At 38.2% G+C, this 17,109-nt stretch overlaps 3 protein-coding genes across 8 annotated transcripts; all 3 read left to right on the top strand.

Annotated features, from left to right (window-relative positions):
* Positions 1–564: 564 nt before the first annotated feature.
* Positions 565–2,273, top strand: LOC135945552 (uncharacterized). The gene is made up of 7 exons (XM_065493310.1): positions 565–933; positions 1,061–1,210; positions 1,273–1,393; positions 1,448–1,607; positions 1,663–1,837; positions 1,891–2,015; positions 2,072–2,273. Exons 1-7 carry the CDS (start codon positions 744–746, stop codon positions 2,210–2,212), a joined length of 1,062 nt encoding a protein of 353 aa, XP_065349382.1. The 5' UTR covers positions 565–743; the 3' UTR covers positions 2,213–2,273.
* Positions 2,274–3,279: 1,006 nt separating this feature from the next.
* RhoGAP71E (Rho GTPase activating protein at 71E) lies at positions 3,280–8,571 on the top strand. Of its 5 annotated transcripts, none has more exons than XM_065493813.1 (12): positions 3,280–3,544; positions 3,740–3,882; positions 3,949–4,009; positions 4,075–4,346; positions 4,423–4,624; positions 4,750–4,761; positions 5,400–5,562; positions 6,177–6,343; positions 7,049–7,108; positions 7,177–7,290; positions 7,876–8,014; positions 8,071–8,571. In XM_065493813.1, exons 2-12 carry the CDS (start codon positions 3,776–3,778, stop codon positions 8,295–8,297), a joined length of 1,524 nt encoding a protein of 507 aa, XP_065349885.1. In that variant the 5' UTR covers positions 3,280–3,544; positions 3,740–3,775; the 3' UTR covers positions 8,298–8,571. The 5 variants fall into 5 exon arrangements, with proteins under 5 accessions (XP_065349885.1, XP_065349883.1, XP_065349887.1 ...); XM_065493811.1 differs by having other exon boundaries at positions 8,059–8,571; XM_065493815.1 differs by lacking the exon at positions 7,049–7,108 and having other exon boundaries at positions 3,282–3,544; positions 8,059–8,571.
* A 409-nt stretch (positions 8,572–8,980) lies between these two features.
* On the top strand, positions 8,981–17,105 carry pns (pinstripe). Of its 2 annotated transcripts, XM_065496204.1 has the most exons (21): positions 8,981–9,183; positions 9,895–10,007; positions 10,065–10,309; positions 10,369–10,793; positions 10,843–11,027; positions 11,084–11,357; positions 11,544–11,728; positions 11,779–11,990; positions 12,041–12,253; positions 12,308–12,518; positions 12,572–12,836; positions 12,917–12,952; positions 13,669–13,846; positions 13,898–14,026; positions 14,279–14,400; positions 14,455–14,594; positions 14,648–14,766; positions 15,055–15,257; positions 15,314–15,496; positions 15,548–15,734; positions 16,743–17,105. In XM_065496204.1, the coding sequence occupies exons 1-21, from the start codon at positions 9,081–9,083 to the stop codon at positions 16,924–16,926; spliced, it is 3,912 nt and encodes a 1,303-aa protein (XP_065352276.1). In that variant the 5' UTR covers positions 8,981–9,080; the 3' UTR covers positions 16,927–17,105. The 2 variants fall into 2 exon arrangements, with proteins under 2 accessions (XP_065352276.1, XP_065352277.1); XM_065496205.1 differs by lacking the exon at positions 12,917–12,952 and having other exon boundaries at positions 8,982–9,183.
* The last annotated feature ends 4 nt before the right edge of the window (positions 17,106–17,109 follow it).

The raw sequence follows: 17,109 nt of genomic DNA, 5'->3' as shown, positions 1-17,109 counted from the left end.
TAAATTGTATCTCTTCCAGTTCTAAACAGGTCAAATATTTAATTTATGTAATATATTTTTAAAACGTACATAATAAACCAATTAAAAGTAGATTGATAGTGGTTAACGAATTAAATAATTTTGAATTGTAGAAATTTCAGAATTTTCTGATATTTTCAGAGAACATTTAAGGTTAAAATTATTTTTCAGATCATGCCCACTTAAAATAGTACGGTTCAGGAATTATATAAATAAACGTTTCATCGTAATCGGATTTATCTTAATTATAAATACAGATGACACCGTCGTTGTTGTATTTTCGAAGTTCTCAAATTTGTTCCAAAAAGACATTATGAATTATAATTTAAATTTGATAGCTAATTCTTATTATACATTTTTCTCAAACGAAAGGTTCAAAATTCAAATTTGATAGATTATGCTGAAATATCCGAAAAATCGCTAATACCCTAAAATATTTATAGAGGCCCATCATCAATTTTGTTGCGTGATTCCCGCCATTCCTCTTCATCCGACACGCCCACATGCGAGTCAAGAAACAACATTAACAGTATCAACACAAACACAAACACATGGTGCAGATCAGAGCTCAGAGCAGGAGGCTGTGCAAATCGAGCTCGCAAAATTGTTCTTTAACCTAGATTTCGTTTGTTCTTTACTCATTGAATTCAATCCAAATTTTAAGCAGTTATTTTGGAAAAAAATTCTGAATTATTTTGCCTTTCGAGCTGTGTATCACAAATACCATGCTTCGCTCAATGCTTGTTTCAAGCGTCAAACATTCACTAGAAATACGACCATGGCTACCTTTTCAAAATAGCTTCACTCGCACTTATATTCGGAGGACAGATGATGATAATAATAAGGGAGAAGGAAATGAACAGCGCAACCAGGAAATTGGCAATGACGGTGAGACTCCTCGAGTCGACTACAAAGGTTTGTATCATAATTTATTATTTACGTAGGTTGCATGTGGTTGATTTTTTTAGCTGTCGTGGAATCAAATCAAAAAATTTAAATTATCTATGTTTAAAAATTCGTCTCTAGTTTAATTTCGTTTCAGGACATTTTAAACGGAATGTTCACTGGTTAAAAAAGCATCAAAGTCGACCCAACAGTTCCAATTCGAACATGAAAGGAAATTTCATGCGCAATTCCAACTCAGCACAAAGAAACACAGACGACGAGGACATGGACGAAAAAGAGACAAGAGGTATGATTATTTGCACCATTCTGACAATTTGTAATATTCTGACATTTATGGTAACTCGGAAGGCACCAGTCCTAGAGACGTTCTTTTTAAAGAGGACAGAAAGTTTTTCCGACGAAATTTCGATAGTCGTGAGTCCAATACAGTTGATGATGATGAACGAGATCGTCTTGCTTTTAGAGATTGGTAATTCTATCGCATAATTAATTCTAAACAACATTAATTAAATTCGCATTGCAGGATAGGCATGGTCGCCAAGTACAGAGCGTCCCAAAGAACTCCGAATTTTCTCACTTGGGAGACGAAAGAGAGAATTAAGATGCTGCACGCGAGCAATCCCATTGAATGGACTTTTGATAGACTTTCAGCTAACTTTCCTGTTTCAGTTGTTGCCGTCAAGGTTTTATTTTAGCTACCTATTTAGACATCTTAAAATAATAAAAGTATCATTTTAGCAAATTGTTAAGAACAAATGGACGCCTAGAAGCATTCTGGAGCATGATAATGCTGCATCAAAAAATTGGAAAGCGTTCAAAGAAGGTAAAATTCCTGTCCCGGATGAAATCCTGCGTGCTCATTTGATGAGTTTCTTAACCAGGGATGAGATGAAGAATCTTCCTCAAATTGAAGGTTTTTTATTTAAATAATTATTAAATATGGAAATAAATACAATGTACGCACAGGATTTGGCGAAGAACAAGAGAGTGACGTACCTGCTGAAATAAGGAAGGAATCTAGAGTCATTGATGTTCACAAAGAAAAGCTGGAGCAGAACGTTTCAACCTTTAATCCAACTCCAGATGACATGGTAGGTTAAGTCAAACTTTGGATTTTTAAAAACGGTTCATGTTTTTTGTTTCATAGCACACGGCATCTTATAAATTGAAGATAGAAATACCCAAACACAAATTCAAAGAAGGCGCGACTTACAGGATAAAAGATTGCTATTACCATTCAGATGGTATTTTTCTCTACAGAGTTCCTGGAATGGATCAAGCGCCCTGATGACCATAGCTTAATTTTATGTTTGTCTTGTATTGAATAAATCTCAAATGGATTTAAACAATATTTTTTTATCTTGTAAAACAATATCTTTGTAATAATGAGCAGAGATAAGTGGTAATAAAAATGCTTCTAGCTGCTTCTCTGGCCACATTTTGTAAAGCAAATAATAGGACTGGAACAATAAAATTTAATAATGCACATAGAAAGACAAGTAGTGGAGATTAAAAAATATTATTCTTCTGTTACAGGGCTTTGAATTTTAGACTTTTTTCGGGAAATAGTTGACTATTTTTAAACGATTCATTACAAATTAGAGAAGGGTATGGGCCAAAATAGATTGTTTTTTTGGTGATATATCGTTTAAGCGCAATTAACAAGCAGTGTTAACCTGTCAAACATGAGCTTTTTATTGGACTTTCTTGCATTTTGGTCCATATTTAAAGGAAGCGGGACTTTAAAAAACAAATAACATTTTTTAGACTGAAGGGAAAAATAAAACAAGAAAATTAATGGCAATTTTCTCGTACTCTTGAGAATTACTGAACCCTTTTTAACCATATCTGAATCTTAATGTTTTTATTAATTAACTTCTTGCAACAACCAAATGACATATGACATTTTTTCCAAATGTGTGATTTGTATTTTTTTTTTTTTGTAAATCATGCCTTAAAGTGGTCAACAATTTTTAACTACACAACAAGGACAGTTCCATCAATATTTAATTTTAAAAAATCAACTCCAAAGCCGCAAGATTCCACTTAAAAATAATATATGAGTCTATTAATTAAAAGATTAAAATTTATGACACATAAGAAATTGTTATGCTCGTCTCTTGTCTTGCATATTGCGCAAAATACGATATAATAGGCAGATTGGTGGGTTTTTACCATTTCCTGGCTGATTTTTTGCGCAAAAAAACCAGCGGTGCATTTGAGCGCATTGCAAAATCGGCGAACCCTGCGGTTGCGTGTGCTGTCGGTCACGCACAGGCCTCACTTCAGTGACGTCGCGCCATTGAGTACACGACTGTTGGCAGCTCTGCGCATACTCCAGCAGATCCAGCGTTCCGGTAGGTTGGCACAAGCCAAAACTGAGGAAAATAATTTGGAAGTGGGGGTGTAGCGAGAGCGAGGTCACTCCCTGTTCAAGTTTGGATAGCAAATTGGGCGAAATTTAAGACACTTTTCTGAATGGTTAAGTCCAGCTGAGATTTCTCGCAGTTGGCACTGTCGAATTTAAAGACGACGCAGTGATGGGCGTGCACTTTCGGCGGCGTCTGGCGCGACCGTGAGTCGACAAGGGCCTACCATCGGAGCAGGATGCAGTGCTGAGGTATGTATGTTGTGTCCGCAAACGGCTTTGTATTGTTAATTCGCCAGCCTTTCGCAATCTTCACAATTGAGGGCCTCGTCGTTTGGTCAGCCTTTGCAACACTATGGTGTCACGAAAGTCGAAATTTGACTGCAAGGTGGTGCAGTTCGACGCTAATTAACGGCACACGGGTCACGCTCTGTTAATCTGTTCCAGGCGCGCGTTGTTTCGGCTGCAGCCTCGACGTACGCTATGACCACTTGGACTGAAAGGATGCATCAAAGGGCGGCCACCTTCGGCAATGTTGTCACTTCCTGTGGCCACCCGTCTACAGTACCCTACCCTCGACGACTAGAAAAGTATGTAACTAATCATGACGATGTTACTCCAGGTCGACCTAATTTTATGTCTCATGTGTTTTGCAGGGTTAAGTTTGGAGTGCCTCTCGAAGAGGTTTGCAAAAATGACATTCCTGGGCCTCTATTGGTACGGTTTTGCATTGTTAATTATTATTTAATGAACATTTGTTTTAATGTTTTTATCACTTTCAGGTTCTAATTTTGAAATTGAACAAAGAGGCGCCGTTCAAAAAGGACGTTTTTCGAGCTCCTGGCCACCAAGGGAACATGAAGAAGCTCATACACTTCCTTCAAAACGGCCGCCTCGTTAATATGGACAACTTCTCTGTATACACAATTGCCTCTGTCCTAAAGAAATTCCTTAGAAAATTGCCAGGTGGAATTTTCGGGCACACTGGCGAAAAAAACCTGTTTAGAATCATAGAGCTAAGGGACAAGGAGGAACAAAGAGACCAAATCCACGAGTAAGTGCTGCTCTGCTGAGTGCATAAATAATATTATTCCCTCTATTGACAATCGCAACAACAAATGTGTTTACAGTATGATAACTTCGTTGCCTGAGCAAACACAGAGACTTCTAGTTTTACTGTTTGGAACATTCCGTGTCATCGCCACACACTCCGGTAGAGCCAACACTGGCATGAGCTCGGAGGCGTTGGGTGTTTCCGTTGCCCCATCCTTCTTCCAAAGCTGCGTTTCTGACGGGAAACAAGCCAGGATGGAAGACGTACTGAGATACAAGGTACAGAATAATAATAGAATATCTCGTGTTCACTTAAAAAACATACCAAGTGTTTGTTAAAAAAAAAATCATTAACTGTTCTGTATGGTTTGTTTTTTACTAAATTGATTTTCTATTGCTCTCAGGCGGAAGTTAATGTAAGTAACAGTTCAGATCATCCCTGAGACCTTCATTTTTGTTCAAAATCAAACTCAGATAGAGTGACTCTAGTAAAAAAAGTAGATTCTTTTCACAGTTTGGTGGTTGGGCAAAAAATAGCTGTGTTTCCTGCCAACTCCCTTCTCAGAGTTGTTTCAAGGAGATGCAAGTGATCAGACCGACGTGGGTGCAAAACAGAAAATCTCTTGAAGCTCTCTCAAGTCACTGCATGTTTGTGAACCTTAAAGTGGATTGATACCTTCTTACAATTTAAAATTCAAATTTTCTCCTAGAATTAGAGCGCTTGACCATATTTCCTTGGCAGGTGATTCTAGTAGGAAGACATTTTCAAGTAGGGAACAATTTTTCAGCCACTTTTTGCAGTCAATTTTGGCTTAATTATATCCAGATTTTTGCGGTATGAATCCTCTTTAAAGATAAAAAACGCTCATTGGCACTTGCTTGTGACAATACATGAGCTGCTAAAATACTAAGGTTAAAAAGGGAAATTATTGAGAAAGAGTCGACATCTTCCACCTGTTGCCACCCTCTCATAGCTCTTTAGCACAATACGTGTGATCCTGCATTTATATTTTTGGCTGAAATCACCCTGCATTTTTACCCTCTTTCATTGCAGGTTGCTACGAGGATCATGAAGTTTTTGATTGACAACTTTGGAGCCAGCAACCTCTTTGGTCGTCAAAACTACGAGTTCTACGCACGCATAACAGGCCGCATTTTAAAAGTTGAGGATGATTGGATCTTCAGCTTCCGTTACCCGCCTAATACCATGGTTTCACGTGAGTTAAATTTCAATTCCTTATTAAATAATGTGAAATCTAGACGATTAATCATTGTTTTTTATCTTTCAATCATTGCTAGACCATCAAATGATCATTTACACTGGGCCATGTAGCTTCTTTTTTGTAAAGAAAAAAATTCTTAAAACATAAAAAAGCTCTTTCTAATTTTCAAATTTTTTCGGAAACAAAATGAAATAATTAATTCATACGTAATTGAAAGAAAATTTTACTTGCTTTTAGAATTTTGTTAAACTTACTAAGCTTGAAAGTAATCCTTTTAGGAAATTTCGAGTTTTTCCAGAACCCATTGATCGCTTTGTCTCATTGAACAGTAAATTATCGTTAGACTTTTCCTTAAAAATGCTTAAATCGGAAAGTAAAAATGAAAATAAATGAACGTTACAATCGATGCCTTCTAAAACCGTCTAATTTTTACAGATAAACAGTCTAAAAATAGTCAAATATTGTAAAATTGATGTTAAAATTCCAATTTTACCCGTTCGTTAACAGATTAGATTGAAAAAGATAGCACCCAATGATAGGCATTTTCAACAAACCACTCAACGAAATATCTATGGTGGTGTGTTGATGATTGAATGGATTTATTGCAGCAATTTCCCAGCAAGAGGAGAGTCATTCAACGCCCGCATTGATACACATTCCAGAGGCCTCATCTTTGGGGCCTTCCGTGTCTTCACTGGGCATCATCCCTGAAAACAACCTCTTGCAATCATACACACGTTTGTCCATTAGTCTCGAAGAAAACGGTCTGTTCAAGGTAACGCTGGCCGATTATGAAACCACCCGTTTCTTCCTATATACTCCTCCGCCACCTCTCACTGTCAATTAATTTTGGATACACGCAACAATCGAGTGCCTCTCTGGACAAAAAATTCGTCAAGCAGCACCTTGCATGGCATGCCACAGTTGCTTGATTGATGGGCCTGTTTTTTGCATTTTAATTTACGGCATATCACGTTAATATGTTTATTCATTGATTAATTTCACTGTGAAATACATTGCAACAATTAATTATATGTATTTCCCACCCAAACACACTACTAGTTGTACGATATGATTATAAGTTTTACGTTCCTCATGATATTTTTGTATTCAAATATAAAATATCTCTTCTCTAATTTCATGTGCCTTTCTCATTTAATTTTAACAACACAGCTAAAACAACCTCTTGACTAATTGGGTGTAAATATATAATGACTGGTTACGGAAGTCCCGAGAAATGTCAGCATCTGATTAAACAAAGCTGACACACACGAAATAACATAATTATTATTCTCAGTGCTTTTTCTCCACACCCTTTTGTCTGTACAGTAGAATAATTTCAACATTTCCTAGGAGCATGTAGAAACTTCAATGATCTCATTTTTTCCGTCTCCTCTTTTCATTCAATTTAATTTAATGTTTCCATGAATATTCCATTAAGTTGTCAGCTTTTAATTATGCTTGGGAATGAATATTTTAGAAAAATGTAAATAGAAATGCTGATGAAGACAGTGGAGCTGTTGTAGTAATCGTTGAGCAAGTAAGTAGAGCTCTTGCTAGTGTATGTTCCTTTTATCCAGCACATCCTGATGCCCTATGAAATTACAGAGCTCAAGTCGTTCATCCACAAGTAGCACCACAAGTCACCACCTCACTTTAGAGGAACTGAGAGCAATCAACAGATACGCTGAAAGCACAAAATCTTTGTCCTTCCTGCCACAAGTAAGATATTTACAAAAAATATCACGATGTTCTGCACTTTTTTGTACAGAAAATTAATTGATATTGATTTAAAGTAGCGCTGGAATTGTATTTTAACAGTGCCAATCGATTCCTGGGGGCCGATTTAGGTTGGGCAGCTGAATCTTTTAGTCAGAAATTCAACACAATTTGCCGAAAATCGACGGAATTGTAAAAATCGCTTCTTTGGCGTTAAAAATTGCCTCTAGAACGCTGGCGACGAATCTGAGAAGCGTGCGGTTTCCTGATTGTACGAAGCGCTGGCTTAAGATCGAGGCAGCAGCGCCACAGCAACTGCCAGCGCAAGTAACAAGCAACTTTTTGTTTGACTCGCTTCCACTGGCAGGTCAATTAGAGAGAACCACTGACTCCCTCCTCTGATTGGTCGTCGCCGTCTTTGTATTACCAGATTCAGACCAAAAACCGCCAAAGAAGCGTTTTTATTTTTTATTTTTGGCTCGTCGTGTAGAATTGTCGACTGATTGATTGGCTAGCTAACCTGATTCGAGCCTCAGGACTGTCAAAAATAAAATTTTATTGCCACTTTATGAATAAAATTTAATCCAGGTTCACGAGAGACAAGCAGCGAGGATGAGAACGAGATCTGAATGGTTTCTATCGCCTGCACAACAAGAATTGCTTAAAGAAAGTGCTTCTTCTCGGGTACTGAAAGTCGGGTCTGACAGATCATCTTCGGATAACATCGGCAAGTCTCTTTGACACCCACCTCATCACGGCTAATTTAAATAGATTTTTATTCAGTTGCAGCAGCTGGACTGAGCGTGAGCGCAGAATCTGTGAAAACATTGCTGCGGCGGACGTCAAGCAGGGACAAAGAACGCGCCAGACGAGGCTCTGCAAGAAAAAACAAAGAAAATGGAAAAAAGCAGCAGTCAATAACTGAGGACCAGCAGCAAGAACATCAAAGAAGTCTCTCCGAGGAGCACGAGGAGGGGAACATTCACATTACGTACAAGCCTAGAATTTGATTTGGGCCTATGTTATGATATATATGATAAATATATTACTGCCAGCAGGGATTTTATTACGCTAATGATATTCATTACCATCAAAATGTATTGTATAATTATCATATTAACTTGCAAGCAACATGTTAATAATTGTGTTTTTTTATTGCTGTGTCAACATATTGATATATATGTACATATTTTTATGTCTGATATTACTCGGATATTATTATACTACTTATTGTATATTACTCAAAAAGAATTAAAACTTCCAATGAGTCTATATGATAACTAATCAGCCAAGTTTACAATTATTAATGATTCCTTCAATTGGCCCTGCTCGCTCTTTATCTTTCAAAGCGCAATTTTTTCCAGCTACTTGTCTTTTTAATCAAAATTGATTATCTAATTGTGTCAATTTTGTGAGCTTTGCAAATTGTGCAAATTACGAAATTAGCATTATTATGGCGCCAAATTTTGTGTTTAAATGCACTACATAGCGTTTTTAAGGGCGTGTTGTGTTATCTGACAATAGTAAAGGCATGAAACAGTAAAGAGGATCTTCATAAAAGAAGCAGAACGCGTTATTAACGCCCCGCGATGTTGGCAACTAGGCCACTGATTCAGAGCATGTCCTGCGCTGGTGCCGCTGCTGACTATAGATTTTCTCTGGTTGCTATGACGACAGCCAATCAGGGGCCGCCTGTCGCCTGCTTCAGCTGTGCATTGAATCTCTTCATTGACCCTGCCAGACTGCGAACATTGCTTTGGCTCATACTCCAATGTGATATTTTGTGGTCAAAAATGAGCTCCCAGGCCACTTTGAACAGTCAGGTCAGATTCGCCGATTATTTCGTCGTTTGCGGACTTGATCTCAGCAGTGGGCTCGAGCTGGACGTGATATCAGGTGGGTTGCAAATTTAAATGGCCTCGGGATATTTTGGTTTGAGCCCCCCGCGCTGGATGCTGCACACTATTTTGATGAACGGGATGTTGTCACAATCGTGCACTCTGTATAAATTATATTAAGTTGTTGTTGGTCGCTTTCTGAACAGTAAAATTATGTGTCATGCAAGCAACAACTTAAATTATTTTTTTTTAATTCGTACATACTGTTGATCAAATTTGAAAGGAATTTTTTTGCATAAGGAAGTTAGAAAACAGGAACCGAAATTCCTTAGATCGATTGTTGCATCTGATCTGTGTTCATTTGACTGTGTTTTGTATGTTTATTTATGCTAACAACAAAAGAAAATTCTGCAAAGAAGGTTCGAGTGACTGGGATCCAAATTTAATCTTTTGTCGTACCCTGAGTCTTCTACCAACCTAAGTAGAGCTTGCAGGCCAACAATTAAGAAAATTTTGCACTGTTGGCTGTAGCGAACTTAGTTCATAATTGAGTGTATTGATTGGGAAATTTAGCAATGTGCAATAATGAAATCAGCACCAAGGAACAGATAAATTTAATTTAAGATTTTCCCAAATTTGTCAAAAATTAATGTTTTTTCTCAAAGATTTAGAAAGGCAATTTTTGCTTTTCCTCATTTTTAGAAATTAACTAATTATTATTATTAATTTGTAAATAGTATTTTTCTAAAGTTTTCTGTAAATTTTGCAGGTGAATCTCAACAGTCATGTTCACCAATCGAAAGATCATATAAATGCAAGGTTTTGGCTCACTTCCCTGAGAACTTGCCATGGAATCCTTTTGACCACCAATCTGTGTGCATGGTAAGCATTTCAGCAGGAAAATTAAGATTGAAAATATTGAAATATTATGCTTTTCAGTTGAGTTTGCCTCATGGTCTTCGTTTCCGAACGCAAAAACAAAACCACGAGTCGGAGTTTCACAGTTTCATCATTACAAAAGAAGATGGGGCGCGGTGTTATGGTTTCAGCCTGGTTTTCTTTGAAGAAGTGTCTGACAAGAAACTGTGCAGTGCCATGCAAACCCTGCAGGCGATGCATCTCACAGAATTGTCAAGTAGCAGACACAGTGGGCGGATGAGGGCTTTTAACACAGACAACACGAGGTAACTTTGAACTTAAATCAATCTTTTAGCAACGCTCTTTTTGGCTTTTGATATTCTAGGTCGCTCCCCCGGCATTTTAAGCTGTCAACACCGCTCTCTAAAGCTGCCCAAAGCTATTACGACTCGGCCAAGGATACATTGTACTCGTCGAAAAGCTTAAGTCTCATCTGCCAGCTGCCGTTTGTGCACGCTGCAAACAAGTTCCTGTCCGGACTGTACCAATACAGTCTCAGCAGTGGCGAACTCAGCCTGGAGAGCTATGTCTACAACATTCTGCACCAGGTCCCTTTGCCCCTGCCTGGTCGTTGCCTCACATTCAACTGCTTTGATGAGCTGCTTTTGTTGCAACGACCTGGAAACATTGCCGAGCTCCCTTTCTTCGACTTTTCGCTCAGAGCGTTTTTCGAGCTCTTGGGGGTCGACATTGCCATCCAGCTATTCACATGCTTACTGCTGGAACATCAAGTCCTGCTTTACTCCTCAGGTAGAACGTGACATTTTCTAAAATTGCATTGTTAAATTTGGATTTTCAGTTTACCAACGGCTGATGCTAGTGGCTGAGTGCTCTTCCATCCTCTTATTCCCGTTCTCCTGGCCTCATGTCTATGTTCCCATCTTGCCATCGTCACTGCAGCATTTCTTGGACGCGCCAGTTCCATTTGTCATGGGTCTGCATCAGTCAGCAACGTCTCACCCTTGCGCCAATGTAGACAACCAGGTGCGTCTTTGCATTATTCAATTGAAATTTTATCTTTAATTTTTATTAACAAATAGGCAATTTGTCACGTCGACATTGACAACAAGCGAATTCATCTCCCAGAAGAGTTGCCCCCTTTTCCTCAGAGATCTGATTTTATTGGTGAAATACTCGAGGTCATGCAGAGATATGGCGTGGAGCCAGACAAATGCAGGCCAGCTGGAGACAGACGCGGCGGCGGACTCCGGCGAAAGCTTTCGTGGTCGCAAGAATCAGAGTCTGGACTTGTTTGTGTTGAAAATGCATTCATGTCGAGCAGCCTTACCGGATTTTTACCATCACCAACTGCAGGTAAATTCTTTACAGTTTGAAGAAACTATTAGACACGAGCACAGATGACGAAATTTTGTTAAAATTGCCAACGTCTTTTGGGAAATTTGCCAGGGCACCCTTGTTATTTATTTCGAATTTTGCCAGGCAGATTGAACTACTTGTTTTGCTCCAAAATTAAAACAATTGTTTAATCGCTCTTTTTAGGTGTGATGGGAATGAGCAGGAGCGACTCGGAGAGCAACTCACTGATGGTTCTTGACTGCCAAGGGTCTCCTCAGGAGCAATACGCTGCAGAACTCCGCTTCAACAATGCCATCCGTGAAGTGTTTCTAAATCGGTTTGTCCACATTTTCTCAGCATATGAGCATTTCGTCATTCATCCAAATCAGGTAATTGGATTCTGAACATTAACATGAGAAATCTAAGTAATGTGTTACAGGACATGGAGCAATGGTTAAACTGCCGCGAGTCAATGCAGAACTTTGACAAGGCCACCTTTCTGTCAGATCAACCAGAACAGCAATTGCCTTTCCTCTCTAGATTTATAGAAACGCAAATGTTTGCCACTCTAATTGACCAAAAAATACTCTCAGCTTGGCAACCTATTGAGCCTTCCTTGCGCGTGTTTGACAAGCGCATTAAACTGCTGAGGTTTGCAAAAATGATATTTAAATAAAATTGATCTCATTCATGATTCGTAGGACAAGATATGGCGACAGTTTAGTGAGAACTCCGTGCTATGAACCTTGCACAACAATAACAGACTCCGAGCTGCTACTAGAAAAACGGCTCTCAGGCGCTGACACAATGGCTCCGATTCCATCAGAGATTTGCTCAAATTCTTCCAACAGAGTGCCAACTGGATTGTTTCCTGTGCTCAACAGAGACGCTCTTAACAAAGAGCCTTCCCACAGGTTAGCTATAAAATATTTAAATGCTCCGAATTATCTTTATCGCATCAAACGTAGGAGTCGGCGCCGAAGCAGTGGACAGTGGAGAGAACGGTCGATTCACTCGGCTGAAACTACGCCAACTTCTGAGGTGGCTCCCAGTTTTGCAGAACCTGTACAAAATCAGGCTCCAGTTCTGAATAAAACTGCTAAACAACCTAAAATCACGGACATGAGTCCGGCTGTCATCGCGCAAACAAATTGGAGTTTTGTCGAAAAACTGTTGAAGGTATAAATTAATCCCATCGAAATGAATCAATCTCATGATATTTATGAAATTAGGATTGCAAAGTAAAAACTAAAAGAATGCTGGTTGAGAAAATGGGTTCAGAAGCTGTCGAACTGGGCCATGCTGAGCCGAGCATCATGGGCGTCGAAGAAAATACTCTAGTGGCCAGTTTGTGCGATTTGCTGGAAAGAGTCTGGTCGCACGGCCTTCACAAGAAGCAAGGCAAGTCAGCCTTGTGGTCCCATTTGCTCAGTTTTCAAGAGCTTGAAGAGTGCAGCGACACGTCCAAACCGATCAGCCCCAATTTCCTGACGCCAGGTGAATATATAATTTTCCTTTTACTTGGTTTTTGGAATGAGGTTGAGACTAACGTGGATCATTCTGAAATTTGTCAACAGCCCTTGCATGGTGCGTCTTAAGGAAAAGACTGGATTGTACGTCAAACCTTTCTCTAATCTTGTGTGCAATATTAATCGGCTTTACTAATGCATGCAAATTTTGCTTGGTTTATTTACTGCATAATTAATGCTGTATTTTAACATTCACTCGCAAAATTGTGTTCTACATGGGCCGAGAATGGGGTTTCCCAGATATTTTTAATTGTTTTGGTGAAAAATATTTCTTTATTTAATTTTTAAGTGTGCATTTTCAACTGTTTCTGACAGTGTTCAGCAATAATTAAACCATCTCTCATACGTATTTTCGGAAAAATTAAAATTTCTTGCATCATCAAAAAGATTAAACACATTTTTATTGCTGATTTAAATGATGAAGATAAATTTCACTGACTTAACGAGCGATTTCAGGTGTCTGAATACTAAAAAATTGCAATGAAGCTGAAAAAATATTTTTTAAATTATATTAGAAAGGCTCAAAGAATTAAAATAGGGCACAAAAATGCAAATGTAGATAAAACAAATATTCAAATATTTGGATTTTTCTAGATTAAACCCTCATGGGGAGGAATTTTTAGTATTTCTTGCCAGGATATCAGTAAACAGTAAGGAATTGCAATAAAATACTGAATTATTTTCTTGCTTTTAGTAGGTAATACACCCCAATTATGATTTATTCTATTTCCTTCAATTTTCTAGACTTGCAACTTGAGTTTAAGCCTATCCAAACGATTCTCATGCCTTTTATTGAACAGATTTGTCATCCATGGCTCTGGAAAGGGAGGAGCCGACCTCAGGAGGATCCCACAGTGGTCGGAGCAGCGCTCGCAGCAGTCGCAGCAGCAGCAGGCGCCAGTCGCCTGAAAGGAGAGACCGAAGCATTCACGAAGCCACCCTTCGCCCTCTTCCAGTCTCACTCACCTTTGATATGAGGTATTAGTACACTAATTTTTTAAATTCTAGATAACTAAGAATGAATTATAGAAACGTTCTCGCCATGACTGATATTAAAACTCATATTGGCTACGCAAGAGCTTGGGTCCGACTCGCTTTGGAGAAAAAGCTGCTTTCGAAACACTTACGAACTCTTCTGATGGATAGCTCATTGTTGAAGTAAGTTATTGTTTTTATGGTATTTTCTGTTAGTATATTCTTCTTAAATTAAAAAAAAAGGAAAAATTATTATTTATTTTCAGGGTTGCAAAAACCCGTTGAATAATTGAAACAAAGTCATAACCGTTTTTTGCGTTTTTTTTAGTAATTTGACATATAAGAATGATCCTGTCAATTCTCGGGAGTATTTTTCTGCCCTTTTTTCATCTTGTTCTGTTCCAAGTTTAATCACAACTATTTATCATGTTTCAGAACTCTGTACAAACGTTATGCATTCCTGCGATGTGATGACGAAAAAGAACAATTCCTCTACCATCTGCTGACTCTGAACGCTGTTGATTACTACTGCTACACAAATACTTATACCAATACAAGTCAGTTACTCATCTTACAACTAAAATGTTAATAATTAATTCATACATTTGCAGAGCTACCGTACCGAATTGTGATATTTCCCTCCAGAAAATCTCCGCTGACAACTGCTAATTTGTGGGTCAGCGTGACAGGCACCTTGGGAGAAACGAGCCAAATTGCCGTGCCCCACGGATTTCTGGAATTTGTGTTCCATGTAATTCTTCCTGATATTTTGCAAAGTAACAAACACTTACTGTATGATTGTAGCACAAAAACCTAGGTCTGTTGACTTCCATGAGAGTAGGCCATGACAATTACGGCGCCTCTCCGAAGTTTTTGGTTGAGCACATAGTAGCAAGAAATGAGGTCACAGGGCACACTTTTAAGTAAGCTTTCACTCTGTTTTTTAAATTATATCTTATCTGTTGGAAACCTATAAATAGGGCTATGAAATTTATACGGTTCACTATTTTTTTCTGAGCTTTCAAACATTGCCAGAAAAAATGGTGGTTCAAGAAAAAGGGCATCAATTTAAAATCACAGATTTTGCTCTTTATTTTGGTTACTTCGAATTCCAAGAGTTTCCTTAATATTTTTGGTAGAATAAATTTTCCGCAAAAAAAAATTATAAAATGACTAGCCCTAGTGCGTTACTAATGAAATATTTTACATAGATTTCCCTGTGGCAAGTGGCTTGGTCGTGGAATGGACGATGGTTCAATAGAAAGGCTTCTAGTGGGTGAAATGGTGCCGAGACATGTTGATAGCGAAGAACTGATAGAATCTTGCATGACGCCTCCAAGGTGTCGCAGCCCAAGCATACCTAGGAGGTCCGTGGACCCTAAACTCTCCACCCCAGATATGCAGCAGATGCTTGGTACTTTGAAAAATTATTCAACAAGTTCATGAGCAACAAAACTCTTTGAATTTCAGGCGAGACGGTGAATTCCATCGTAAAGCACTTTTTGCGGCCACGCAGATCGCAAGACAAGGGCGGATTAACCCAGCTTCTTTGTGGGGAAGGAGGGTTAGTGCCGTGCCTGGAGCAAACCTTCCTCCTTGGATTCAAATCTGCCCGACTCTTCGGGCGTAATCTGTACCTTTGGGATTTCTTTGGTAATTGCAATTATTTTAGATGTTAATGAGTGTAACTGATTGATTCCTTAGCACGAGTGCGGGACCAATTTGAAATTAGTTTAGTGGACAGCTCGAATTCTTCGTGCTTAGAGGAAGAGCAAGAAGCAGCTGCTGCCGTGATGCGGCTCTACTGCAGGCTTGTCGAGGGAATCGAGACGCAGGGAGAAGACCTCGGCAAGGAAGGCAAGCTGCAGCTGCTCATTTGTTTGGCTGCAAGGTAAGTGTTAATCGCACGGTCCAAATTTTTCTATCTGGCATTGTTTTCGACTTGAAGAGTGAACAAATTTATTGAAATAACTTACAAAGATTTAAAAGTCCACTCACGATGATATATAAGGAGACAAATCGATTAATTTTGTTTTGAACTTTCTAATTAATCTCTGAGGTCACTCTGCGCCTGTTAAACATTTATTTGCAATAATGAAGTGGTTTCGTATGATATACTTCATTGAAAATGCCGTATATTTTATACTGGTCACGGGATTGCAACTGTTAAAAGTCTCCAAAAACTTCAGTCGCACCCTCCAGTTCATGTAAAGAAAACTTTTGCGGGGAAACAGACTTTAGGCGGAGATTTGGTGGCAAAAGCGTCGATTTCTAGCCTGCAGAGCCAGACGTCGCGCCAAATTGTTCAATAACAAAAAAATAAAACCATCACGAAAGGTTCACAAATGAATTTGTGATTCATAATGAGGGAAAAATATTGCATCTTTCGAAAATTTGAAATTATTTGAAATTTAAAAATTTGGTCTATAACTGTGAAACAAAATTACAAAATTCGCAAGAGTAGGTTTTCCAAGTTCTTTGGTCCAAACTGCACCCTCTGTTTATATTTTAAAACTGGAGATATATCTCAATTTTCTTCATTAAATTTAAAATATTGGATGCAAAATATCAATTTAAGAACAGTTAAATTATATTATTTATATTAGTTAATAATAATAGTTTAATTATTATAAATATATTATATAAATGTAGTTATTTTAAAATCTTTCAAATAATAAACCATTATTTACAGGGCTCAAATAAAATAGTTGAGATTACAAAGTTACACATTGATCGGTTTATCTCGTCATACCAATTTGGTTGGAAAAGAATTGCCACTTTTTAAAAATTTAAAAAAATCCTCAAAAGACTGCGTGAATGCACATTTCCCACCTGTATTGGTGTTTTTAATCCAATTTAATATGATCACACTTTGATGAATTTACCCTTGCTTCCTTAGGGACCATCTGCTGCACCGAATGATTCCGCACATCGCGGCCACTAGGGCGTGCGCCGAAATGTTTGATGAAAACTCTTTCCTTAGAGATGCTAGTCTTTGTTCGTTCCTCACGTTGATTTTGGAATCACTCGACGAGTTTGATTTTATACTAGAAAACTCACTCACCAAAGGATTGCAATTGTAACAACAAGACTGTCCTGGAAACAATTAAATTTTAACAGCAGCTTGCATGCTATTTTTAACAAGATCTCATATTTAAATGTACATATAGTCGTGATTGTGACTACAGTCGGAACAAATTATTGATTTATATATGCGAAGAGAGAATAGAAAATATGAAATAAAAGGATGGTTTGTTATATATTCT

The sequence above is a fragment of the Cloeon dipterum genome, chromosome X, assembly GCF_949628265.1.
Source record: "Cloeon dipterum chromosome X, ieCloDipt1.1, whole genome shotgun sequence".
Lineage (NCBI taxonomy): Eukaryota > Metazoa > Arthropoda > Insecta > Ephemeroptera > Baetidae > Cloeon > Cloeon dipterum.
This window is presented reverse-complemented; position numbering and strand designations above follow the sequence as displayed.

Excerpts from the sequence above, each read along its gene's own strand:
- LOC135945552 (XM_065493310.1), top strand. The coding sequence starts at position 744 with ATGCTTCGCTCAATGCTTGTTTCAAGCGTCAAACATTCACTAGAAATA. Across the intron at positions 1,394-1,447 it reads CGTCTTGCTTTTAGAGATTG|GATAGGCATGGTCGCCAAGT; the intron begins GTAATTCTATCG and ends TTCGCATTGCAG. Across the intron at positions 1,838-1,890 it reads GAATCTTCCTCAAATTGAAG|GATTTGGCGAAGAACAAGAG; the intron begins GTTTTTTATTTA and ends ATGTACGCACAG.
- RhoGAP71E (XM_065493811.1), top strand. The coding sequence starts at position 3,776 with ATGACCACTTGGACTGAAAGGATGCATCAAAGGGCGGCCACCTTCGGC. Across the intron at positions 3,883-3,948 it reads TACCCTCGACGACTAGAAAA|GGTTAAGTTTGGAGTGCCTC; the intron begins GTATGTAACTAA and ends TGTGTTTTGCAG. Across the intron at positions 4,347-4,422 it reads CAAAGAGACCAAATCCACGA|TATGATAACTTCGTTGCCTG; the intron begins GTAAGTGCTGCT and ends ATGTGTTTACAG.
- pns (XM_065496204.1), top strand. The coding sequence starts at position 9,081 with ATGAGCTCCCAGGCCACTTTGAACAGTCAGGTCAGATTCGCCGATTAT. Across the intron at positions 10,794-10,842 it reads AGTCCTGCTTTACTCCTCAG|TTTACCAACGGCTGATGCTA; the intron begins GTAGAACGTGAC and ends TTGGATTTTCAG. Across the intron at positions 11,991-12,040 it reads AAGCGCATTAAACTGCTGAG|GACAAGATATGGCGACAGTT; the intron begins GTTTGCAAAAAT and ends CATGATTCGTAG.